The sequence below is a fragment of the Lipotes vexillifer genome, unplaced genomic scaffold (assembly GCF_000442215.2).
Source record: "Lipotes vexillifer unplaced genomic scaffold, Lipotes_vexillifer_v1.1 scaffold180, whole genome shotgun sequence".
NCBI classification, from domain to species: domain Eukaryota; kingdom Metazoa; phylum Chordata; class Mammalia; order Artiodactyla; family Lipotidae; genus Lipotes; species Lipotes vexillifer.
Window position 1 is genome coordinate 1,794,101 of NW_006796149.1, and position 22,262 is coordinate 1,816,362.

At 47.6% G+C, this 22,262-nt stretch overlaps 1 protein-coding gene across 1 annotated transcript in view; it reads left to right on the forward strand.

Moving 5' to 3' along the window:
* The first annotated feature begins 98 nt into the window (after nt 1-98).
* The window catches only part of PLXNC1 (plexin C1), a 142,399-nt gene continuing 120,235 nt past the window's right edge, over nt 99-22,262 (forward strand). Inside the window, 2 exon segments of the mRNA XM_007468207.1 lie at nt 99-1,157; nt 18,725-18,865. Of these exon segments, the coding sequence (XP_007468269.1) occupies nt 99-1,157; nt 18,725-18,865 (1,200 nt within the window).

Sequence of the window (22,262 nt, forward strand, 5' to 3'; positions counted from 1 at the left end):
GCGCGCGCAGGAGCCGCCGCCGCCCGCGTCTCAGTCGCCGCGCGCCTGAGCCGCCGTCGCCGCCGCGCGCCCTGCCCGGGGGCGGCCCCCCCAACCCCATGGAGGTCTCCCGGAGGAAGGCACCGCCGCGCCCCCAGCGCCCCGCCGCGCCTCTGCCCTTGCTTGCCTATCTGCTGGCGTTAGCGGCGCCCGGCCGGGGAGCGGACGAGCCCGTGTGGCGGTCGGAGCAAGCCATCGGAGCCATCGCCGTGAGCCGGGAGGACGGCGTGTTCGTGGCGAGCGGCAGCTGCCTGGACCAGCTGGACTACAGCCTGGAGCACAGGCTCTCGCGCCTATACCGGGACCAAGCGGGCAACTGCACGGAGCCCGTCTCGCTGACGCCCCCCGCGCGGCCCCGGCCGGGGAGCAGCTTCAGCAAGCTGCTGCTGCCCTACCGCGAGGGGGCGGCCGGCCTCGGGGGACTGCTGCTCACCGGCTGGACCTTCGACCGGGGCGCCTGCGAGGTACGACCCCTGGGCAATCTGAGCCGCAGCTCCCTGCGCAACGGCACCGAGGTGGTGTCGTGTCACCCGCAGGGCTCGACGGCCGGCGTGGTGTACCTCGCGGGCGACACGAACAGCTGGTACCTGGCGGTGGCCGCCACCTACGTGCTGCCCGAGCCCGAGACGGCAAGCCGCTGCAACCCCGCGGCGTCCGACCGCGAAACGGCCATCGCGCTCAAGGACACGGAGGGGCGCAGCCTGGCCACGAAGGAGACGGGACGCCTCAAGCTGCGCGAGGGCGGGGGTAGCCTGCACTTCGTGGACGCCTTTCTCTGGAACGGCAGCGTCTACTTCCCCTACTACCCCTACAACTACACGAGCGGCGCCGCCACCGGCTGGCCCAGCATGGCGCGCATCGCGAAGAGCTCCGAGGTCCTGTTCCAGGGCCAGGCAGCCCTCGACTGCGGCCACGGCCACCCCGACGGCCGCCGCCTGCTGCTCTCCTCCAGCCTGGTGGAGGCCCTGGACGTTTGGGCGGGCGTGTTCAGCGCGGCCACCGGAGGGGACCAGGAGAGGCGCTCCCCCGCCACCACTGCACTCTGCCTCTTCAGGATGAGGGAGATACAGGCGCGCACCAAGACCTGCAGCTGGGACTTCGAGGCTGAGAACCACTGCGTAAGTCCTAACCCCGTGACGCTGCGGGGAGCGCTCCTGCTGCGGAGCCGCCGGCGAGGCAGGGCCGGAGGGAGAGGGTTGACCTTTCCCAGGTGCCGGATATACACAGCCCGGCGGCGGCCGCCCGACGGCCGTTCTCTTACGGTCTCCGAGACCTCGGGCTACTCTAAAGCACGGCCAGAGGTCCCCGAGGGAGTGTAAGAATGGAGGTGGCGAGGGTAGGAGTTAGGTTCAAAACTCTGGTGGCTGCGTCCCGTTGCCATCCTTCTCTGTCCAAACATGGGCGCTTGTTTGGGTCTGAGCCTCGCCGCGCCGCTCCCCCGCCCTTCCCTAATCTCTTCCCCAGGTGTGTGGTCTTAGCGGGCGTGTGGCTTTGAGCCTTGCCCTCAACGGCGTTACCAAACACAGTGCCCTAGGCAGAGAAGCCCCAGAACCTAAAGGACTTGCCACACCCCAGTCTTTGTGCCCCCCATCTTCCCCCCACCAACCCCGTAACACGTGAGATGTGGTCTGAGGAGTCGGTAGCCTGTTCGACATGGGTCAGCGCTAGCCTGGAACAGAGGCTCAGGCTCGCTATAACAGAACCCTCAGCGTGACCCCGTGCAAGGGGGCGGGGCTGTGGCTCTGCTGAGCGTGAGCTGTGGTCTCCAGCTGCGGGGAGAGGCTGAGCAGGCTGGAGGTGGCTTTGTGGGTAAAAAGCCTCGCCCTAGAGGGGAGAGCAAGAGAAAGTGTTAGGGTACTTCAGGCAGTTTCTGGGCTCCAGATTGCCTGACTAGATCGCGCGGCTCAGAGGCACCACCCTCCCAGGCAAACGGCAGAGGTTCCCCCTGGGTTCCCAGGGCAGCCACAGCTTGACTCTTGAGATTGGCATTTCTTTGACTGGAAAATAAAGCGGCGGTTCAAGAGGATTCAGTTGATGGGGATTATGGAGCCATTGTGCAGTTCTCCGTGGCCGTCTTCCTTCCAAGGCTGCTGGCACGTCAAGTCCGCATATGGCTCCTGAGAGGGGAGCCTGCTGAGCGCCTCCTTTATAACTGGACGGAAATCAGAGAGCAGAAATGAACGGCTACAGGTGTTGCCATTGTTTTGATATAAAATGCGTCAAAGAGGAAGGCGAGAAGTCTCCACTTGGAAAAACGTGTTGTGTTGGTACATTTGTTGTGTAAGCATAGAGGGGACATTGGCTGTAAGGTATATTAATAAGTGTATGGAAAGACACTCCCATCCCCACCCACGCAGAGCACATCTTACCAAATATTAGCCCTATTATCCAGAAAGAAAAAAACAGGTCTCTTGCAAGGCCCCTTAGAATGGTCATTTGCTTCTTCCTCCTTGCCCGCTACTTGTGTACTGGGGTGCACACATAATGCCTTCATTTAGTTACTGCTATAATTATTTTAAAGCATAAATAACACATAATGCTCCCTAAATGACTTCGTCTTGCTATACAGGTATAATTTAACATTTAATATCTGTCTTTGTGAGAGCCTTATTATGTAACAGTTCAGGTTTGGCAAAAATCATCACCTTCGACTTCTCCGTTGAAAGTAACCCCTACATATTACTTGGTGTCGAGCTTTAGGCATACTTGGTCTCCGGGGTTAATGACAAGACAGCTCGGAGGCCCGCAGCAGGTGATAACAGTGGAAGTCCAAGCTTTGCCATCTGACAGCTGTGTAGATGTGTGGAGCCAAAACATTTCTCTTGACCGCCTTTCTCTACCCACTGGGGGCTGGAGGACTTAGTTCCCTTCCAAACCCAGCAGGCACCCTGAATGCACTCAGAAGCCACATTTTGGCTTGATCAGGTGTTCCTGCTTGCGCTGGGATGAGGGGAAGGGAAAGTCAGGGAGCTCTTGATCCATCTTCACGGGGAGCTTCTGGGAGGTAGCTGCTCCTTGGAAATCAAGCAAGGGATAAACACTTGCTGCCAAAAATCTGGAATTGGAAAAATAATCAAGGTAGGTCCCTCCACAGCATGTCTTGCTGCTGTTATTTATTGAGAGCTCCCAGTGTGCTCAGAGCTGCGGATTCTGAAAGACGGGGTCTCTACCCCCTGAGCTTGTCATCCAAGTTAAATAATATACTCCGGTTCAAACAATAGCTTGTCACAGCTGCACAGGTAGGAGCTTGGAGTTTTGCAGTTATTCTTTAAGTAAATTCCTTGCTGCTCTTATGAATTGAAAAGCCTTAGTGGAATTGAATTTCAGGAGAGGTTTTGAATGAAAAAAAAAAAAGCGGTCGTTTTGATGAAAACGCTGACAATTTTCTAATCTATTAAATAGGCAGGTAAGAGACTTCCACAAATAATTTGTGCTCTGTGCTGGGTGCCGCTGATTCTGCCATTGAAAGGACAATAGCAGGTGGCAGCCCCATTTAATGGGGTTATGGGATCAGTGTGCCCCTGGTTGTCACTCAGAACAATGATGTCATTGGGTTGCATTTGTTCTGTGTTTTATTTTCAGGTTTTCAGTGTGTTTTGGAAAAGGCATGCTGAATTACAGGTGCCTAAGATAGACAAAACTTGAAACACTCTAGAGGGAGCCTCAGTAGATTCTAACAGTGACTCCTCCAGAGCAGACACAGTCATTTTAACAGTAATCCACAGGCAGCAAGGCACAAGGGGCTAGATTTGTTTGCCTTCTCCTGCTACCCCTGGATGACTCGCTCTTATTTTCCATCTTCAGTCAGCCATGGGTAGGAAAGTGACACCAAGGAGATTGTGTTTTCTCATTTCTTGGTTCTCTCCTTATCTCTTGTTGGCTGATTTGCTGGCCCTCAGCTTCTCCCACTAAAGATTAATTTACAAGATGCTTGTGCAATGAGTGTGTCCTCAGCCGTTCACACGTTGGGCCATGACTTTTTCTGTCTTGCCTCCAACTTTGAATCTCCTTTCACACTATCGCAGGAGAGCTTCAGCCTGTGAACGTGCCCAGGCAGCCGAATTCTGTAGACACTCTCTAATAATCCTGATAAATATTTGTACGGCACTTCCTCATATATTACTTCTTTTGAGGCCCTCGTCAAGTCTAAGGTTGATTCTCTGAGGAACATTCTCATTTACCTGACGAGGAAGCTGATCACTTAAGCAACTTGCTCAAGAGAGCAAAGGAAGCATCAGAGCCTCCAGCTTAAACCCAGGTCTCTCACAATATCTACTTCTGTATTCTTTCCACCACTTTGGTGCTTCAGACTTTCCCTTCAAAGTCCCCTAATTAGAGGCAGTAACCAACCTCCCCTAGGATATGGGGTTGAGGCTGGAGGGTGCCCCTTGAAGTGTGTTTTAAAACTTAAGGTGATTTTTTTTTTTCATTCTATTCCGTAACATATCTATGTGCTTGGGTTAACATAAAAAGTGAATGTTTCAAATGACGTACAAGTTAACTTCCTCTTGTTTCTGAACTCCTGTTACCCTTGACATATGGTAGAAAAGTGTGTACACCTGAGTTTTGAAGTCTGATTGTTCCAGATTGTTTGGCTGCCATAGTTGGGTCCTGGGGTTGCTTGTGGTTTAAACATGGTGGCCACCCCCTCTATAGTTACTGAGGGTGGCATGTCTCCTACTGTTTTGGCCAACAGGACTGACTCTTCTAGTTCATTCTGCCACTTGTGGAGAGACACACCTGCTTCCTCCACACTCACATAATTCCAAAGCCTGACATAATTTAACTGTCATGCAGACAACCACAAAACACTCACATGCTCTCCAACAGACAGTAACCCAAGACACTTCTAGCTACTGCATGCAGAAGTGATGTCCCAGGGCCACTCGGCAATGACCCTCATTGACCTCAAAATCCACAGTCTTCCTGCAATGTTTATTTCTTGTTTAGTTTCTGTTATGATCCTGTCTAGCCACTTTGCAGTCTACGGACTAGATGGTGAATTTTACCCCCATACACACAATCTGATGTGCAAGGGAGATTTAAAAAGCCCAGCAACCACTTAGAAAGAGGGAAAAGCAATCATAGCTCCTACTGCTGGATGACTGTTATGGCCAGGCTTTGTACTGAGCACTTCACATGCCTTATTTTGGGTTGATTCTCATAATCACCCTGTGGGGCAAGGATTGTAGTTTATGATTATGATTTTATGATGAGGAATCGAGGCCTGGAGAGCTTTGGTTAGTTTCCACAACTGGTACATGATAGAGGATTGAGGATCTGGGCCTGTAACACACAGCCATGGACAGTCCAGCCTCACAGACATTGGGTTCTGGTGTCAGTCCTGTCCTACATGGAGCAGGCTAGGCCCTTGCAACTGCTCTGGGATCAGCTGTTTGCTGGGCATAAGACTACAGAACAGAGAATCCTTGAGTGCCAACGGGGTTTCTGGGTCTGCATGTTTGAGCACTTGAAATTCACACTTTGGGAGGGTTGTAGTTCCTCACTTGTCAATTTCTAGATAGTGCCGGCACGTTTTGTATTCAGGCTTATAAATGACCTCAGAGAGACTTACAGGACCTTAAAGGAGGGCTCCCAGTTTTTGTTCTCAGACACAAGAACTAGCTCATAAACTAAATCCAGGCTGGACTGTTAAGTCTGGGTTACAGGCGCTCTTGTCTTTATTAGCAGCCACAATTAAAATACAAGCCCCAGAAGGTCAGGAACCTTGTAACATTTTGTTCTCTGATGAGCCCAGAGTACCTAGCATAGCACCTTAAGAAATATTTGTTGAATTAATAAATGGGGGATCATGTTGGGGATGCTTTCTGTTGTTGGCAGGCACACTTTCCTGAACCTGGCCACCTCATACTCCCTTAACCATTGTCTTTTTCTTGGTGTCTGATGTGTTGGGGCCTCTTTCTTCCCTAGTCCGAGCCTAACTGACATCCTCCACTCCTCTGAAATCCCCATTCATTGGACTCACCAGGCTTCTGGTCTTGCCAATCTGGAAGTTAACTTTGACCATAGAAACCCAGCATGGTTGGCACTTCTTTGGTGTAATTTAATAACGTGCACGATCGTGCCTTTCGGTGGACAAGAGGAGAGGGCTCTGTGCTTTAGGGCACAAAGCCCCTCAAGAACTTGTAGGGTTCTCAAGTGTAGTCTCTGGACCAGCAGCATTCAACATCACCTGGGAACTTACTAGAAATGCAAACTCTTGGGCCCCAATCAGAAACTCAGAGTAGGGTGTGGGACTGGCAATCTGTGGTTTAACAAGCTCTCCAGGTGATTCTAATATACATTCAGCTTTTAGAACCACAGCTGTAAGGTATCAGTTTCCCTTGTAGTCCACCTGAGGCACCTGGGATAAGAATTTGTGCCAGTTTTCATTGCAGCTTTACTTAGGGTCATCTAAAGTAACCTGCTAATTCCACTACCCTTATAGTCCTTATCCTCTTCTAATTGCCCAAAGGAAATACCGAGAAAAACTTCTGAAGTCTTAACTGTTTTTGAGTTTAGAGTCCGAGTCTCAAGAACCTATAGGTCATAGTTAAATTTGCTCCTTCACGCTTTCGGACGGCAGTCTATTTGCATTTCATTCCAGGATGTGGGGTGTGGGGGAAGATGTCTAGAGCCTTCTACTGTGCTGTACACCACACCAAAATTCTCTTCAAGGGTCTGGTCTTCACAACATCAATCCTGATAGCAGTTTCAATCCTAATGAGGCACGGGTGGTTGCGTGAAACAAAGATCTACATAAGCAAAGCTCAAACAAGGGGATGGGGCATGTAGTGGATAGAAACAGGTGGGATTACATGGAGATCTAGGAGAAGAAGCATTCCTGTGCAGTGGTTGCCTGCACAGACTCTGGAGCCAGGTCGACAGGGACCACAGCTGCCACTTCCCAGTTGTGTGACCTTGGGCAAATTATTTAATCTTTCTGTGCTTGTTTCTTCATCTAGAAGTAGGGATCCTATTTGTTTCATAGGATTTTTGTCTGGATTAATGAGTTAATATGTATGAACGCTACCTGACCTATAGTAAATGCTGTGTATGTATTTACTATCATTACCATCAGGATTATTTAGGAGTGCTAGGATGGGGCTGTCTGAAACAGAGTGGGAAGGGGGTCTGGACTCCCGGCAGCGGAAAAGGGCGTAACAGCAGGAAGTGTGATGGTTGCTCATTCTAAGGTTTCATTGTCAATGTGACTTAGCGTGGCTGCTTCCCTCAGTTCTGCTACGAAGTGACCACCTCGGCTTCCTCAGACATCTGCCCCTCACCCCCACCACCTGAATGTGCCTCAGCCTGACCTGATCCCCCCACTCTGCCTTTCAATAGCATTTAACCTTCTGCATCGGCTACCAACTGGCAACAGCTTTCTATATTATTTAGTTCAAATTAGCAGGAAAGAGAGAGAATGGGGTCCAACCCATCCTTTCACTCCAGATTATGAGCCCTCCTTCAGGGTAGGGATTCATTGCCCTTGGGGCAGGTACTGACCCCAGGTCTAGTCAGAAGAAGGAAGCCCATCATGCAGTGGTCCCCGGTAGGTGTGTGGGCGGGTTGCCTTGGAATGGGAAGGTGGAAGAGCCACACCGTGTTCACCATGTTGGCTACAGCAGCATGGAATCATCTCTACCTCCCTCGGGCTTCTCCGTGACCTACCTCTGTCTTCCTTGAATATGTGGTGGCACATAGCTGATGATCACTGAGGCCTGCTCAGAGAAAAACTGAAGTCCGCTGGGGGACAGTTGGTAGGCATCCTGGGTCTAACTTGTTTGTGGGAGCAGGGGCATGGTAGTGGTAAGATTTTTTTTTTTTTTTATCAATTGCGTGCATAGTTTTTCTTAGCATTTTCATCAAGATAGAAAATTAATACTAACTTATATACTATCACAGAACCAAATAGAATTGTGACTTAAGTTTTACTGTTTCTGTAGTTGATGGGTTTGACTGTCTAATCAATAGTTACACGTAGTGTCTCCTCAGAGGAGTTACCAGGGGGATTTGACCCCAGCAATCCCCACCCCACCTCTCTGGCCAATGTTCTTACTGCAAAAGTCGGCAAACTTTTTCTGTAAAGGTCAGATCGTCAATATCGTAGGCTTTGCAGGCCACATACAGTCTCTGTTGCAATTGCTCAGCTCTGCCATCGAAGTGTGAAAGCAACCATAGACAACATGTAAATGAACAAGCACGGGGATGTTCCAGTAAAACTTTATGGACACAGAAATCTGAATTTCATGTATAATTTTCACTTGTCATAAAATATTATTCTTTTGATTTTTTTCAACCATCTAAAAATGTAAAAACTATTAGCTTGGCAGGGGGTCATTCAGAAAAACAGGCAGCAGGCTAGATTTGGTCCACAGCTGGTAGTTTACCGACGCCTGCTGTAACAGAAGGGGTGAGGGTAAAACAAACCTTCACGTTGCCCTAAGACATCGTGAGAGATTTAGCAAGAAGGTGGTGCAGAAACCCCAAGAAGGAGTGTCACACTCAGCGTGGGAGGACCTGGGAGGCTTCAGAGAGGTGATGCAGGAGCTGTGTCTTAAAGCCAAGTAGAAGAGGCAAGAAAGGGAGTTCCAGAGACAGGGCACAGCTTGTGCACAAAGAGGGAAGTTGAATAAGCTTGTGAACCACAGGTAGCTCACCCTGGCTGGGGAGTGTCCAGAAATGAGCATGCAGGGCCAGATGGCAAAGGGCTTAATAAGACTGGCCAACATGGCTGGATTTTATCCTGATGGTCAGTTGTTTTCAGACTTTCTAAACCTGGGCTTTAAATCTTAAACCAGAGGCTCAGTATGAGAAAAAGGCTAATAAATCATCATTGACCTGCCGTTCTGGGTGAGGCCATTGCCAAGTGCCGGGGCTCAGGGTGAAGCAGGGGTGGGGAGGTTCCCAGAATCCTGCAACTCGCCCTCCCCCTACCCCCTGCCTGTCCCTGTGGCATCTCAAAGGAACTTCTGGGACTCTGCTGAGCAGGGTGTGAAAGCCATGGCCCATGGCTGATGGAGGACAACAGCAGGGCTATAGGCAGACATGATCTGATTGTGTTCTAGAGAGATCACTCAGAAGAATGGATGAGGCAAGATGAGAGGCAAAACCGCTGATTAGAAGGACCAACAAATACTGCTTGAGTTCCTACTATGTGCCAAGCACTGTGAGGAAATATTTCTACCAATGATCAACAGAGTAAACAATAAATATGCAGCAAATAAAGAGGTTATTTTTATATTAAAATGATAGCAAGCACTCCTAGAGCACTCACTTCGCACCAAGTATTGTCCTAAGCACTTTACCAATATTAACTCGTTTGATCCTCACCACAACTTTACGAGATGGGTAATGTCGTTACTTCCATTTTACAGATGAGAAAATTAAGGCCCAGGCTGAGCTGGGGGCCCTGAGAGAAATAACAGGACGTAAGAGAGCCGTGTTAGTTGAGGTGTTGGGAAAAGTTCTCTTTAAGGAGGTTGAGCTGCCACCAGGAAGATGAGAAAGGATAGCTGTACACGTTCCCAAGGGGAACTGGAGAGCAGTGCAAGGCCTCGAAAGGGGAAATGACTTGGTCATTCTGAAAAGCAGAGGCTGGTGTGGTCGAGTTAGGGAGGTGGAGCGGGGAGAGTGTCGGGGGAAGAGGTTGGGGAAGGAAGCGGCAGCGGATCCTGTAGTCCTGGTGGGCAGTGGGAAGGAGCTTATATTTTTTTCTGAAAGCTTAGACGAGCCTTTGAAGGGAAGGGACACCACTGGATTTGAATTCCTAAATAAATGGCTGACCTTTGGGGCATGAATGAGAGATTGGCCCCAGCAGAGACAGGAGGCTCTCAAAGTAGTCCAGGTGAGAAATAATGTTGCCTTGGTCTAGAGCGGTGGCCGCAACGAACGTGGAGAGAAAGAGATGGATTGCATGGGCCGCAGTCATCCAAGTGAGCGTGTTGGAGACCTGAACTGAGGTGCTGGCAGTGCAGGTGGAGAGGAGGGGTTCAATGAAATAGCTTTTTAAGATGTAGAATTGAGAGGTGTTGGTGACCAATTAGTTTAATTTTCGTCGAGTTTTAGATATCTTTGGGACCCCCCCAGAAAGGGCCATTAAGCAAGCGGTTGGCCAGGAAGTGAGGAATTGGGGATCCACTCTGTCAGCCTCTATGGAGTGCCAGCTGTGTGCCAGGCTCTGTGTTGGGCTCAACACGGTGCCATTGGGGCTGTAAGTGCCTTGAGGGGAGTGGCCAGGGGTGTCTCATCAGTGTTTCCCAGGCATCCAGAATGCCGTCTACTGCACGGTGGGCCCTCAGTGAGTATTTGTTGAACTGGAAGGAAGGTGCTCTCCATCTAGCGGAGAAGATGTGGTTACAGCTCGGCGAGATAAGAGCTTCCAAGAGGAGCCCAAGCCCCTGGAGCTGTGTTTATAGGAGGAATAAAAGCCAGGTAGCCTAAAGAGAGGGGAGTTTCCCTGTGACTCCCTCACCAGTGAGGCCGGATTCCTGGTCTTTCCCTCCTGCCCCTCCAGCTTGGTCTTGGAAGAGTCCACTTGAGAAGCATATTCTCTAACACATCAACTGTTCCTAATTATTCTGCACTGACGTCCTTCTGAGGTTCCTTTGCCATCAGCGAGCAATCTTAGAAATTGGATTCCATGTGCTGGTCCTTGCTTCTCTGAGGCATCAGGAGGGCTAGGTGGCCCAGAGCAGCTGGTAGTTATAGGTGTCACCCAGTCTCAGTCTCCTGGGCTTAGCAACATCGCTGTGCCCCTCCCTCCCGTGGAGCCCTTGTGCTGTGGACCTCTGGGGAAGCCTGTAGATCCCTCCTCAGAGCAGTGGTTTTAAACACATAAAAGGAGAGAGTTGCAAAATGAACCAATTATATTGATCTACAGATATATCAAAATGTTTTTTCCAATTTGAAATAGAGTAATATATCTTAGCACATTAAAGAGCAAGACCTAGCAGCGGTAACTACCATCATTTCAAAGTAGCGATAAGCACAAACGATATTTTGAGATACCTGCAACAACTATAAAATGATATGAAAATATCTGATTTCTTTGGATGGCAAAGTCACAGGTTCAGTTAATATGACTGTGGTCTGCGTTCATAATTAAATGAAATGCTGAATTTCAGTCAGAGTTCGCTAAAATAGGATTTTTTGCTCATCTGGTTTCATGGATTCCCGGAATTCTTTGCAGGAACTGTGGATGTCAGTGCGGTCCCCACTCCAAGCACTCATTCCGTTACTGTGTGTGTCAGAAAACCAATGACAAGATGCTGCATTTTGTTTCAAAACTCATTTGATTGGCTTAGTTTGACAATAGGGGGTTCAGTCCCACCTGGATTTTTACAGGTCAGGCACTTGGCCAAGAGCCAAGTGCTCCATAAACGGACTGGATGGAGCAGGTGGGTGGGTGGAGAAGCCTCAGAAAGCTTAAGTGACTGCTTAGAGACAGCTCATAAGTAATAGAGCTTGAACTTGATCCCACATTTTTCTTTACCCTAAATCTCTTGTTCTTTCTACCCTTCCGTGCTACCACTTTGTTATTCACTATTTCTATTTTAAAGAGTTAGCCAAATGCAACAGTTCACAAGTTATGCTGTTCTAATCATGGGGCAAGAATAGTGCTATTATTCTTCACTTTGGTTAGAGGATACGAAAATACCTAAAGTATTTTGTTTACTTAGAGCCTCATTTTAAGTACCCTGAGTCTGTAGACTGTCTCTAGATGGAGATGGCAAAAGACCTAGGAACTGTCTTTTGAAAACTGTCAGTGAACTATGGATGTGAAATTTAGAGAAGGCCAAGCTACATGGCAGCAGATGTGGGGTAGTTTAGTATTGCTCCCCAAGGCAGAACCAAGGCCCAGTGCTTGCAAGGGACAAATTTTGTAATGAACTTTTGTAGAACTTTGTAATGATTAGACCTCCTTAGCAGTGTACCAGGGTTGCCTGGTGAGATATTGACTGAAAGCATTCAAATACTGATCCATGTATTCATTCATTCATTCAATAAATGTTTATTGACAGCTAACAACATGCCAGATGCTGAGGTGTATGCCGCAGAGTGTAGAGCAAGATAAGCTGTTGTAGAGCTTAGAGTCTACTGGGAGGCAGACATTAAATACAAAAATTTAAAGCAATGTAATTATAATTATTTTCAAGGAAACAAATGGAATATCATGATTCAGAATAACTACTGGCATAGGGATAGGATGATCTATAGTCGTGTGTCCATGGGGAGGTGACACTGAACTTGAAACCTGAAAGACTTAAAAAAGAAAAACAGCCTACAAGGTGTGAAGAGAGGGGAGGTAGCAGAAATAGCATATGCAAAGGCCCTGAGGCAGAAAGATGGGAACATGTTAAAGAGTCTGAAAGAAAGACACTGTGGGAGCTGAAGCAGAGTGACGGGGAAGAGTGACAAGGGATGAGTTTGAAGAAGTAGGCAGGGACCAGATCAGATAAGACCTGGGGAAGCATTTGGGTTTAATTCTAAGTGTGATAAAAAGCCGTAGAAGGATTTTAGTCAAAGAAATAACGTGGCCTACTTCATACGTTAAAGAATCACTCTGGCTACTGGATGGAGAATAGATTGTAGGTTGAAAGAGAGAAACCAGGAGGCTCTTGCTGTAGATCAGGAGTGAGATGATGGGGGCTTGGACTGGGTGGAAACCATGGAGATGGAGAAGATAGATGTAAGATTGCTGGGAAATTCAGCCGAGATTTTTCAGGTATTGGGTGTGGGGACTGATGGAAAGAGAGGAGCTGAGGGTGGGTGTTGGTACCATTTACCATGATGGGGAAGATAGGGAGGGAGAGAGTTGGAGGGAAGAAATGTCTAGATAATCATTTTTCAGCAACTCTGAAATCTTGGGAGCGATTCCACAGGTTCTCAAAGAAGATGATGCCATTTATTTAGAGGGTATTTAGCAGTGCGAGAGAGGGAGGTTTTGCAGAAGTCAAAATGATGGTGGGGGGGCACTACTGGTATTCTTGGGCAGGTGTCAGGGATGCTAAAAGTCCTGCGTCATGGAGGACAGCCCCCATAGTGAAGAAATATCCCATCTAGAATACCAGTAGCTTCCTCATGGAAAAACATGGTTGAACTGTGTCTCTTCCAACTCTAAGAATCTAGGAGAATGCATTTTTTTTTTTTTTACACTATCAGCAATTCATATATTTTTGTGAATTGTTCGAGTCAGGTTGTCTTTTTGTAGGTAATTGACTGAAAGTAGCCACATGGAAGGGATGGAGATTTAGATGGGGGATGGAGTGTAAAGCAGGAAAAAGGAAGGATAAATCTTGGAGAGTGGGACTTTGGCAGTAGGAAGGCCTGGGAGGTTGGAGGACACTGGGGCCTTGGAGGGAGGGAAGCAGGTGGAAGAGCCCGTGGGAGGATGTGAAATACAAACCTCACCACTTTGCATGTTTCCCGTGGCTCAGTTGCACACCCCCCATGCTTGCCTGGTATAGAGGCTGCCCAGGTATGTCCCTAAACTTCCCTTCTTTATTCCTCCTGCACACTTTGAACTTTTCCTTTGGATCATTTGAGTCCCCAAGGTTAATTCTTCCTTCAGTTGATCAGAGAGGTGCTGTAAAGTTAGAACCCGATCAGTGCCGTATACTCTAGAAGAATAAAGAAAAGCGACAGGCGCCTTAACGGCCAATAAAATCAGTATCTAACTTGGGTGAATAGTTGTTCTTTCCATTCTCTAGCTTGATAAAGATAGTTTTCCAATTATTTCCACACACATGATTTCATTTGGGCCTCACAACAATGCTAATAGACCGGGCGTGTGTATTATTGGGTCCATTTTTACAGATTCGGTTATTGATGTTCAGGGGACTTGCCCAAATCAAGCAGCCTGTCAGGGACGGAGCAGGGCCAGATCTTGGGCATAGGACTCCTGCTGAGGTTTCCTAACTGCAAGTAGGCCCCTGGGTAAGTAATGACGAAGAAACTGCTTCTCGTAAGTGTATGCCAAAGAGGAGCAGACTACAAAATTCACTGCCCGAGAGGCTTTTCATCAATGTGTAAGAAGTTCCAGCTGGTATTTGCCCAGGCCCCATAAGGAAAAACCAAAATAAGCGAGTCCTTTCATCACCTTGGGGGATCAAAGACTTGACTTTTGCTGTCGCCCCAACACTTGAGGGGCCACTTTTGTGCACATTTCCTCCAGCTGTTCCCATAATAGCTGCAGCGTGGCTGTGAGCGCTCTATGTGATCCTTGCTGAGTCAGGCCATCTTCCACGTGGTAGGGGCAGGGCCACGTGGTACTCAAATCCAGAGTGTGCCATTCACACCCTAGAGTTCATGGCTGGTGCTCCCTGGAATTGGGCAGTGCACGCTGCAGGGTGTTTATGGTCAATGAAAGATTTATGAAGGAGCTACAAGGAGGTCAAGCTGTTTCCCTTGTGATGTGCCCAGTATTTCCTGAATACTCTCACAAACACATACACACACACACCCAGCACTCACCCCTTCCCAGTAGCCTTGGTTCCGCTTTGGTGTGTCAAGCCCAAGGCTCTCTTCTTTTTTAGCCCAAACATCATTTGAGACAAGGTAGCTTTTTCCTCAAACTGAAAAAAGTTTTCCTCTGAGAGCGGGCCCAAGTGTAGGCGGGACGTGTGGTTAGACACGGCAGGCAGGAGACACAGAGTGACAACTCTGAGGGAACCAAGAAAGCCCAAAGGGGAGACAAGGTTTAGAGCTAAATCAAGATGGGATTTTGTCGCGAAATGCAGAACTGGCAAAAGCATCATTACAAGGCATTAACCTTGTTACACACAGAACAAGCAGAGGCCGGAATTCAGAAATAAATTACACGTAATAAACTAGACAGAATAGGCTGAGAGCAACATTAGTGATTATGCCCTAAAGGGAGAGAAGGGCAAGATAGAAAATAGGCCAAAAAAAAAAGAGAGTGAAAATAATCTCTGGACACAGGGGGCCGACTGCACTATTTTCTCCCTTTTTCTACTTGGCTCCCCAGGTATTAATTTCACTTTTGTGAGCAGGTTTCTCTGGGGCCTGTCTTTCTTTTGTTTGTATTTGCTGAAATGAGCAAAAGAAAGCCATTCAGAGGGCTCCTTTTTCCATTCACAGGGACCTGTCCATTTCTGTGTGTGTGTTTCCAGCACAAAAGAATCCATTTCCATTCAGCCAGAGCAGCCCTTCGAGATTACTTGAGGTCCAAGCCCGCTCTTTCCTATTTTCTTCCAGGCTCGCTGTTGTAATTGGCTACACAATCCTGACTGTGGCCAGGATCCTCCAGGGTGAGAGGAACAAGCCCTTGGCCAGTTCCTGGTCCTTTGTAGCTGAGGAAAAGCTAGAGTCTAGTGCCATGTCCCCAGCCATGACTCTCACTTCTTACACAGGGACTTGCTTTGCGTTGCAAGCAATGAGCAGCGGCTTAAATCATAACATCATTGTTAGTAAAAAGTTTAAAGCTTGGAAGTCTGGGCTCAGTGGGGTCCTCAAGAACCGAGGGTCTTTTGTCCTTCCCTTGCACCAATCTGTTGGTTTTCACCCTCCATCTTGAATGTCATGGAAGCAAAATGGCTGTCACCACTCTGCACGGGTAGCCTCACATCACGGATTCCGAAGGGATGAAGTGAGGGAAGAGGGGCAAATGAGTTCTCCTCAAGAGCCTCCTCTTATCAAGGAGGAAGCTTATTCCCAGAAGCTCCTCCAGTGGATTTCTTGCATCTCACAGACCCAAACTGGGCCACATGGCCACCCCTAGCTCTAAGGGGTAGGAAAGCAAGTACCAGGCAACGGGGAATGGGATTACTGTGTGGCTTAGACTAATCATGGTTTCCCAGGCTTGGGTTTATTGCTACCTGAACAAAATTAGGGTTTTGTGGCAAAGGAGGAGGTGGGCATAACTGCCACAGGTGTGGCAGCAACCGTTTGTGTTTTTAAATAAGGTAATGATAGCAAACATGGATTGTGTGTTACTGTGTGCCAGACGCTGTTCTTCTAAGCTTTACCTAGGCTTGTGTCTTAACTCATTCAGTCCTCATGATGAGTCTATGACATCAGTGCTGCTATCGTCACTTCCATTGCATAGAGGAGGAAGCTGAGTCACAGAGAAGCTAAATAATGTGCACAAAATTACTTAGTTAGAACGTGACAGAGCCAGGATCGAAAGCCTGGAGGTCTGGCTCACTACCCTATACTATGCTTATTTAGTCGGAGTATTATAAAATATTCCAAGCAGCACACAGTAAGTGCAAGTTACTAATAATAATAGCAGCTAGCATGTATCAACATGTTATCATTACTACCATCATTATTATCTCTCCCTCATAACTACCCTACCGATCAGACACCATTGGCCTTATTCACAGCTGAGAAGGCCAATCCCAACAGGGTTCGATAAATTGCCCACATCACCCAGGGGATGAGAACCAAGCTTGAATGCAAACCTAACTTCTCTGACCCCTAGTCCCAGGTGGTTTGTTCTATGCCACCAGCTCTCAAATTCGGGAACATTGATTTAATGGCCCTACTACTAACCCATGCTATTGATCCAGGACTTAATTTGGAAAACTTCAATTACTGAGAAACAGTCAGAAGCCAGGGAAGGATGCTAGAGAGGATGGGACAGTAATTTAGAAGCAATTTTCTCCTTGTTCATTTTCGGCTTTTGAGCCACTTCTGGGATTTTTTTGGAGTCAGTCTTTCACAAACAGAATATCTCATCCCACCTCAGCCAAGGCTAACTGTGATGTCACGGTTCTTAGCTAATCTAAATAGCTACAGTTATTAAGCACCTACTGTATACCAGACGTGGGAGGACACTATCCCATTTGGTCCTCGTGGATGGATAATCAACAGTCCACAGTCATTACTCTGTCTGTGTCGTGGGATGAGGGAAAACGGAGTCCTCCAGCCAAAGACAGTGGTGTTAGAACATTCCAGATGCCCAGGCAGAGATGACGTCCAGTTCTCTGAGTTGAGCACTTCTGAGATGCTCAAATATTTAATAAAAAGAAGAGGCGTGGTCAGCCGATTTTAAGTTTGAACAATTCTGGTTTTATTTTAAAGCAAGATGTGTGGTGTGGGTTTATTTTTTTTTACATCTAAAGGTCACCGACTTTTCTTTTTTTCTGCTCCTGGTCACGAGGCATCCTTACCTAAACAGTGACCTATTGTTCTGATTCTTAGACCCACAGAGACTTTTTTTTTCTCAGCTTCATTTTAACAGGACAGTTCCTCGTCTTCCCCGACTGTATGAAAAGTATATTTTTAACAGGAAAAAAAAATCTCCAGTGGGTTTTCTAAAACTCTTCTTAAACGGAGTTCACTATGGAATATTGTATGCAAATGAGCCACGTTCTCTTAGGTTATGACATCTTTTCCTTGAGCAGAGATCACCACATTGGCGAAATCCTTGCCAGCATGTCTTTTCCTCCCAGTGTAACGTCAACAAAGAAATATAGACGGCACTTTAAAGGCTTCAGAAATCAATTTAGCCCATGAATCCATTTAGTGTAGATGTTAATGAAACTTGGTGGGTTTAAAAATAATGAATATTTAATAAGACATAAATTGAAAGACATAAACACTGTCGGCAGTAATATAATGAAGTTAATAAGCCTTAGCCTCCCCCTTCCTACCCTCTCCCCTCTCCAAACGGGGCAGTTTTAGGAGTTGCGGTGATGCTTACAGAAGTGTGCTGGCTCTCCTATTGGCTGAAGCGTAGATGTGCCTTCGCAAACCTTAGTACGGTTGGGAACCAAACTCTGGCAGATAAAGTATGCTATCGCACTGTGTTCAGTAGCTGCAGAAGGCAACGACTCTTTCTAGCTCCTATCTTCCAGAGATTTGTGTAACAAACTCGGTTTCCTGTCGTTGAAAGCAGGAAGCAGCAGGAAGCACTTCATGCCTTTAAACAAGGAAGAAAAAGAGACACCCTATCTGCTCTGGATTTAAAGAGGGGCTTTATTTAATGATCAGGAGTGAGCATGTGATTCCATGTGCTCCGAACCTCAGACCATTTAAATGCCTTCAGGTTGAGAGTTGGGCTTTCCATTTCTTCTTCAAGAACATCAGCACCGGGTCCAGCCCTCGTGCTTGGTTCCTCTTTAGCCCTGTGGCTCTGTCTTACCTACCATCCATGACTCTGTCTTTCCCTCTTTGCCCTCTGAATGACTTACCCTGTCTTTGGGCTAACACACTGCACTCCTCTTGTAAATCCAGAGTCCCTCCTCTCTGCCGTCACACCCTATAGGATGGTCCGTCTCACATCTCTGGAAGTGGCTTGTTTAACCTCACAGAAGCCAAACTCTTGTTAAAATAAATTTCAGCATGATCCTGCAAACAGCCATGTATAAGACTGTCTCCCTCCCAGATCAGCGGTGGGCTCTTTTTTGGCAATAAAGTGGAACTCAGTTTCATATATCAGCTGGGGGGGTGTTAAACGGATGGCTAGCTCACTGCTGGTAATCAGTACATGTTAATACACAGTAAACAAATGGCTTTCCAGGGGTTGGGCAAGCGTGGTGATTCTGCCGATAAAGGGGATAAAAGGTTGTTCCTGGGGATCTTGTCTAAGAAAATGTATTTGGGGCTCCAGTAGGATCCTTCCCAGGTGGGCATGAGTGACATTTTATCATCATGAGAATTATCACTGTTAAAAATTATCTTTTTTTTTTATTTGTGCGTTTGTGTGCATGTTCAGAATGACAAGGATCAACCTGAAAGAGTCCAACCAATCGCATCATCTACCTTGATCCATTCCGACCTGACATCCGTTTATGGCACCGTGGTAATGAACAGGACTGTTTTATTCTTGGGGACTGGAAATGGCCAGTTACTTAAGGTTAGTTTTCTGTGCCTTCTTCCATGTCGATTTTAGTATTGATCCATTTTGTGCTTTTGTATTTTGTATTTTTTATTGCTTCTGGGTTATACACAAGACCATACCAACTGCTTTGTGAACTGCTCAGAGACACCTCCCCTCACCGAAATGGCCTGAAAGAAATTTCTGGAAATCTATTTGTAATAACCTCCTACTCATGTATGGAAGTGACAGACCCCTTGCCTCCTGGGAACTTGCCAAGACGGTTCCCTTCCTTACTCACAGGCTGCCTGGATGGAGGCACATGGGGACCTGGCCCCTACCGCATCCCGGCTCACCCTGCTAAGACTTTTAACTTTTCAGTTCTATCTCCTTTATAATGGAAATGTACAAAGCACCTGATTTCTCACAACTTCAAAGAGGTAAAAGATTATAGGGCTAAAAAGAAGAAATAAACAGATGTTCCTTCTCCCCAGCCCACCTGCCCCCCCGCAGAGGGGGTGGTTCATTTTCTAACCTTCCTACCCACACCCACCACAGAGAGGTTAGAAATCTGAAACCCTTTGAGGCTCCCCTCGCCTTTTATCTCTGAGAACTGTTTATTTCCACTGTGCAGATAACACCACTGGCCGAGTTGAGATTTTTATTAACTGGGGGGAAGGTGCAGGGGGAAGGAGAAGAAAATAAACTCAGAGATAACACATGACTTGTCTGAAATTATATAGCAGTTATCAATTTCTTCAGCAAGCGTTTAATGAGCACCTTCTGTGACACACTCCACCAGCATTCGTGGTTGAGAATTGCAGTTTCTTTCACCCTAGGCGGATTCTCCTTTGCCTCTCTATAGCCAGTCAATTTACTGTCAGCTCGGATTCTAAACTGAATATTAACAGATTTGTTTTCTCAACTGATCTCGCACTGATAACTAGCTGTGTGACTTGAGGTAAATCTCTTAACCTCTCTGAGCCTCCATTTCCTCATCTGTAAAATGAGATTGTACTAGATGACCTAAGAAACCCCTTTCTCTTCTGGTGGTCTCTAATTAGCCAAACCTGCTTGCTTGCTTGCTTTCTCCAAATGTGCCTTGTGTGCTGCTCCCACACCTTTGCTCACACTGTACCCCTTTCCTGGATTGCTCTCTTTTGTTCTCTGCTTTACTGAATCTGCATATCTATGCTTTGGCTCAACTCAAACTCTGCCTCCTCTCTGAGGACTCGGAAGCCTGGAGTGATCACGTTTCTCCCTCATCTCCTGAAATACTCATTGTCTGTATCATTCTTTTGGCTCATTACAAATGTCTTGCTTTGATGCCTAACCTTTGCACTTGTGTTTGTCTTGCCTTCCCAGCTTGATATTAAGCTTCTTGAGAAGGGGGCCGGGAATTCCCACAGCCTGATACAGTGCTGAGTGCCTGGTAGATACTTGATTTAATATGTTTTCTTTGGAGGAAACCCAGTAACATATGGGAGGGGGTTTGTTTGTATACACACGCTTTTAAAATATACATTGATCATCTTTCCTTTTGTGTTAGCTTTATTTCCTGGGGAAAGGTAAATACCCACCAGTCCTTGTATACAAGTTGCTCGGTGGCGTGAGGCAAAGTCTGGAGCTACACCAAGCTGGTCAGACTAATTGGACCCATTCGCCTGGCGGAAGAAATTTCCATCAATCCTTACTGGGTCTCCTTGCCAATTCTCTCTTCAGATTTGGGATATTTTTGACGAGTGTTTTGACAAGAACACTGTTTCCCCAAAGCAGAGCCAACCAAACTGTTAGATGGTAAATTGGAGGTGAAGGAACACCGGGCTATAAATAGTTTCCCATGGGACGGCCTGGTTTCGCCTGTCCTGTTTGTTCACCCCAGTGGTTCGTGTGCAGCTAGCCGGTGTTTAGTGATGCTGTGCTACGAAGGAAGGGGTGGAACTGAGCTGCAGCTTCAGGCTGCTGAGGAAGAGACGGCTGACCCAAGTCTCACTTTCCTCGGCATCTGTACGGGCTACACCTTAAAGCCACATCGGTGGCTGTGTTCTTAGGGTTCCAATAACAAGGGCAGGTTGGTTTTCTGTTTGTTTGTTTTGTGACTGCTAACATTTATACAGTGCTCATCACTCTACCTGTTCTCACCACTCAGTGAGGTAGATACACTCTTCTCATTTTACAGATAAGGGAACCGGGGCCCAGAGAAGCTGCACGATTTGTCCAAGGTCACCCATGACAGAGCAGGGGTTTGAACCGGGAAGCACTTCAGAGACCACACTGTTATGTCTCAGGCTACATTGACTTGGTAGCTTCTGCCCCAGGCACGGGCAACCACTCTGTGAGGGTTCTCTGGGGGGAGTGGGAAGCATGTTGCTAGGGAGTCACATGGCAGTGGGAGTGGAGCGGGTTCAGGGTTCTTAGAAGCTCAGGGAAGAATCCCAGCTTGAGAAGAAGGCAGACCGTCTGGCTGAGGGAATACCTCACCGGCATGATAACTTCTTGGAAGTCAAACCCCACCCCCGGCTTCCCTCAGGAAGGTTCTGCCCCTCAGGAGGAGGTTGGGAGGGGAGAGTGTGAGCTGACTGGGCCCCGCCAGGCTCCCAGGGACAGCTCAGCCATTCCCAAGACTCCCCTATGTATCCTGCGTACAGATGCTTGGGTGCAGCCCCCGAAATCACCCAGAGTCCTGAAGCCCCAGGATTGTGTAGACGATTTGGAAGGCACAGAGAATCTCCAGATCCCTGTATTCAAACACTTCAAGCTTGTCCCTTGCCAGACTCGTCACCAGAACTGTTAGAAAAGACGAACATTGATAGACACAAGCTTGGCTTCTTCACCCACAGAGTGGAGGTACTAAGGAGCAGAGAGGAACAAAAGCCAACCCAAGGCAGCCTGCAGGAACAGGAGAAGAAAGGGCTTGGATCACCCACAGCCTGACTCCTCAGTTTCCCTGGTGATCAAGAGTTGACGGCCTTTCAGCAGACGCCAGGCACCGTACTATATGCCTGGCTGGAGGAGAGACAGGAAATAGCATTTGGGGACCAGTTGCTCTTTTGGACCAACACACACACAGACCCTCTGATTTCCTGAATCTCTGAAAACCTCACAGTTTCCATAGAGTTTGATGTAATTTTAAATATCATATTACTGAAATGATTTCTTTCTTATTGTAAAAGTAATACATGCTCTTGGAGAAAGTTGCAGAGTAGTGGGGTATGAGGGGAAAGCAAAGAAAAAATACCCCTAGTTTTCTTATGTAGAGGCAGCTGCTGTCAGCATTTTAGATTCTTTTTTTTACCTAGTTGAGGTCAGACTATTCAGTTTTGCATCCTTTTTTCTTCAGTTAATGAGGGAAAATGCTCATATTAAAAAGTTACAGGGCTTCCCTGGTGGCGCAGTGGTTGAGAGTCCGCCTGCCGATGCAGGGGACACGGGTTCG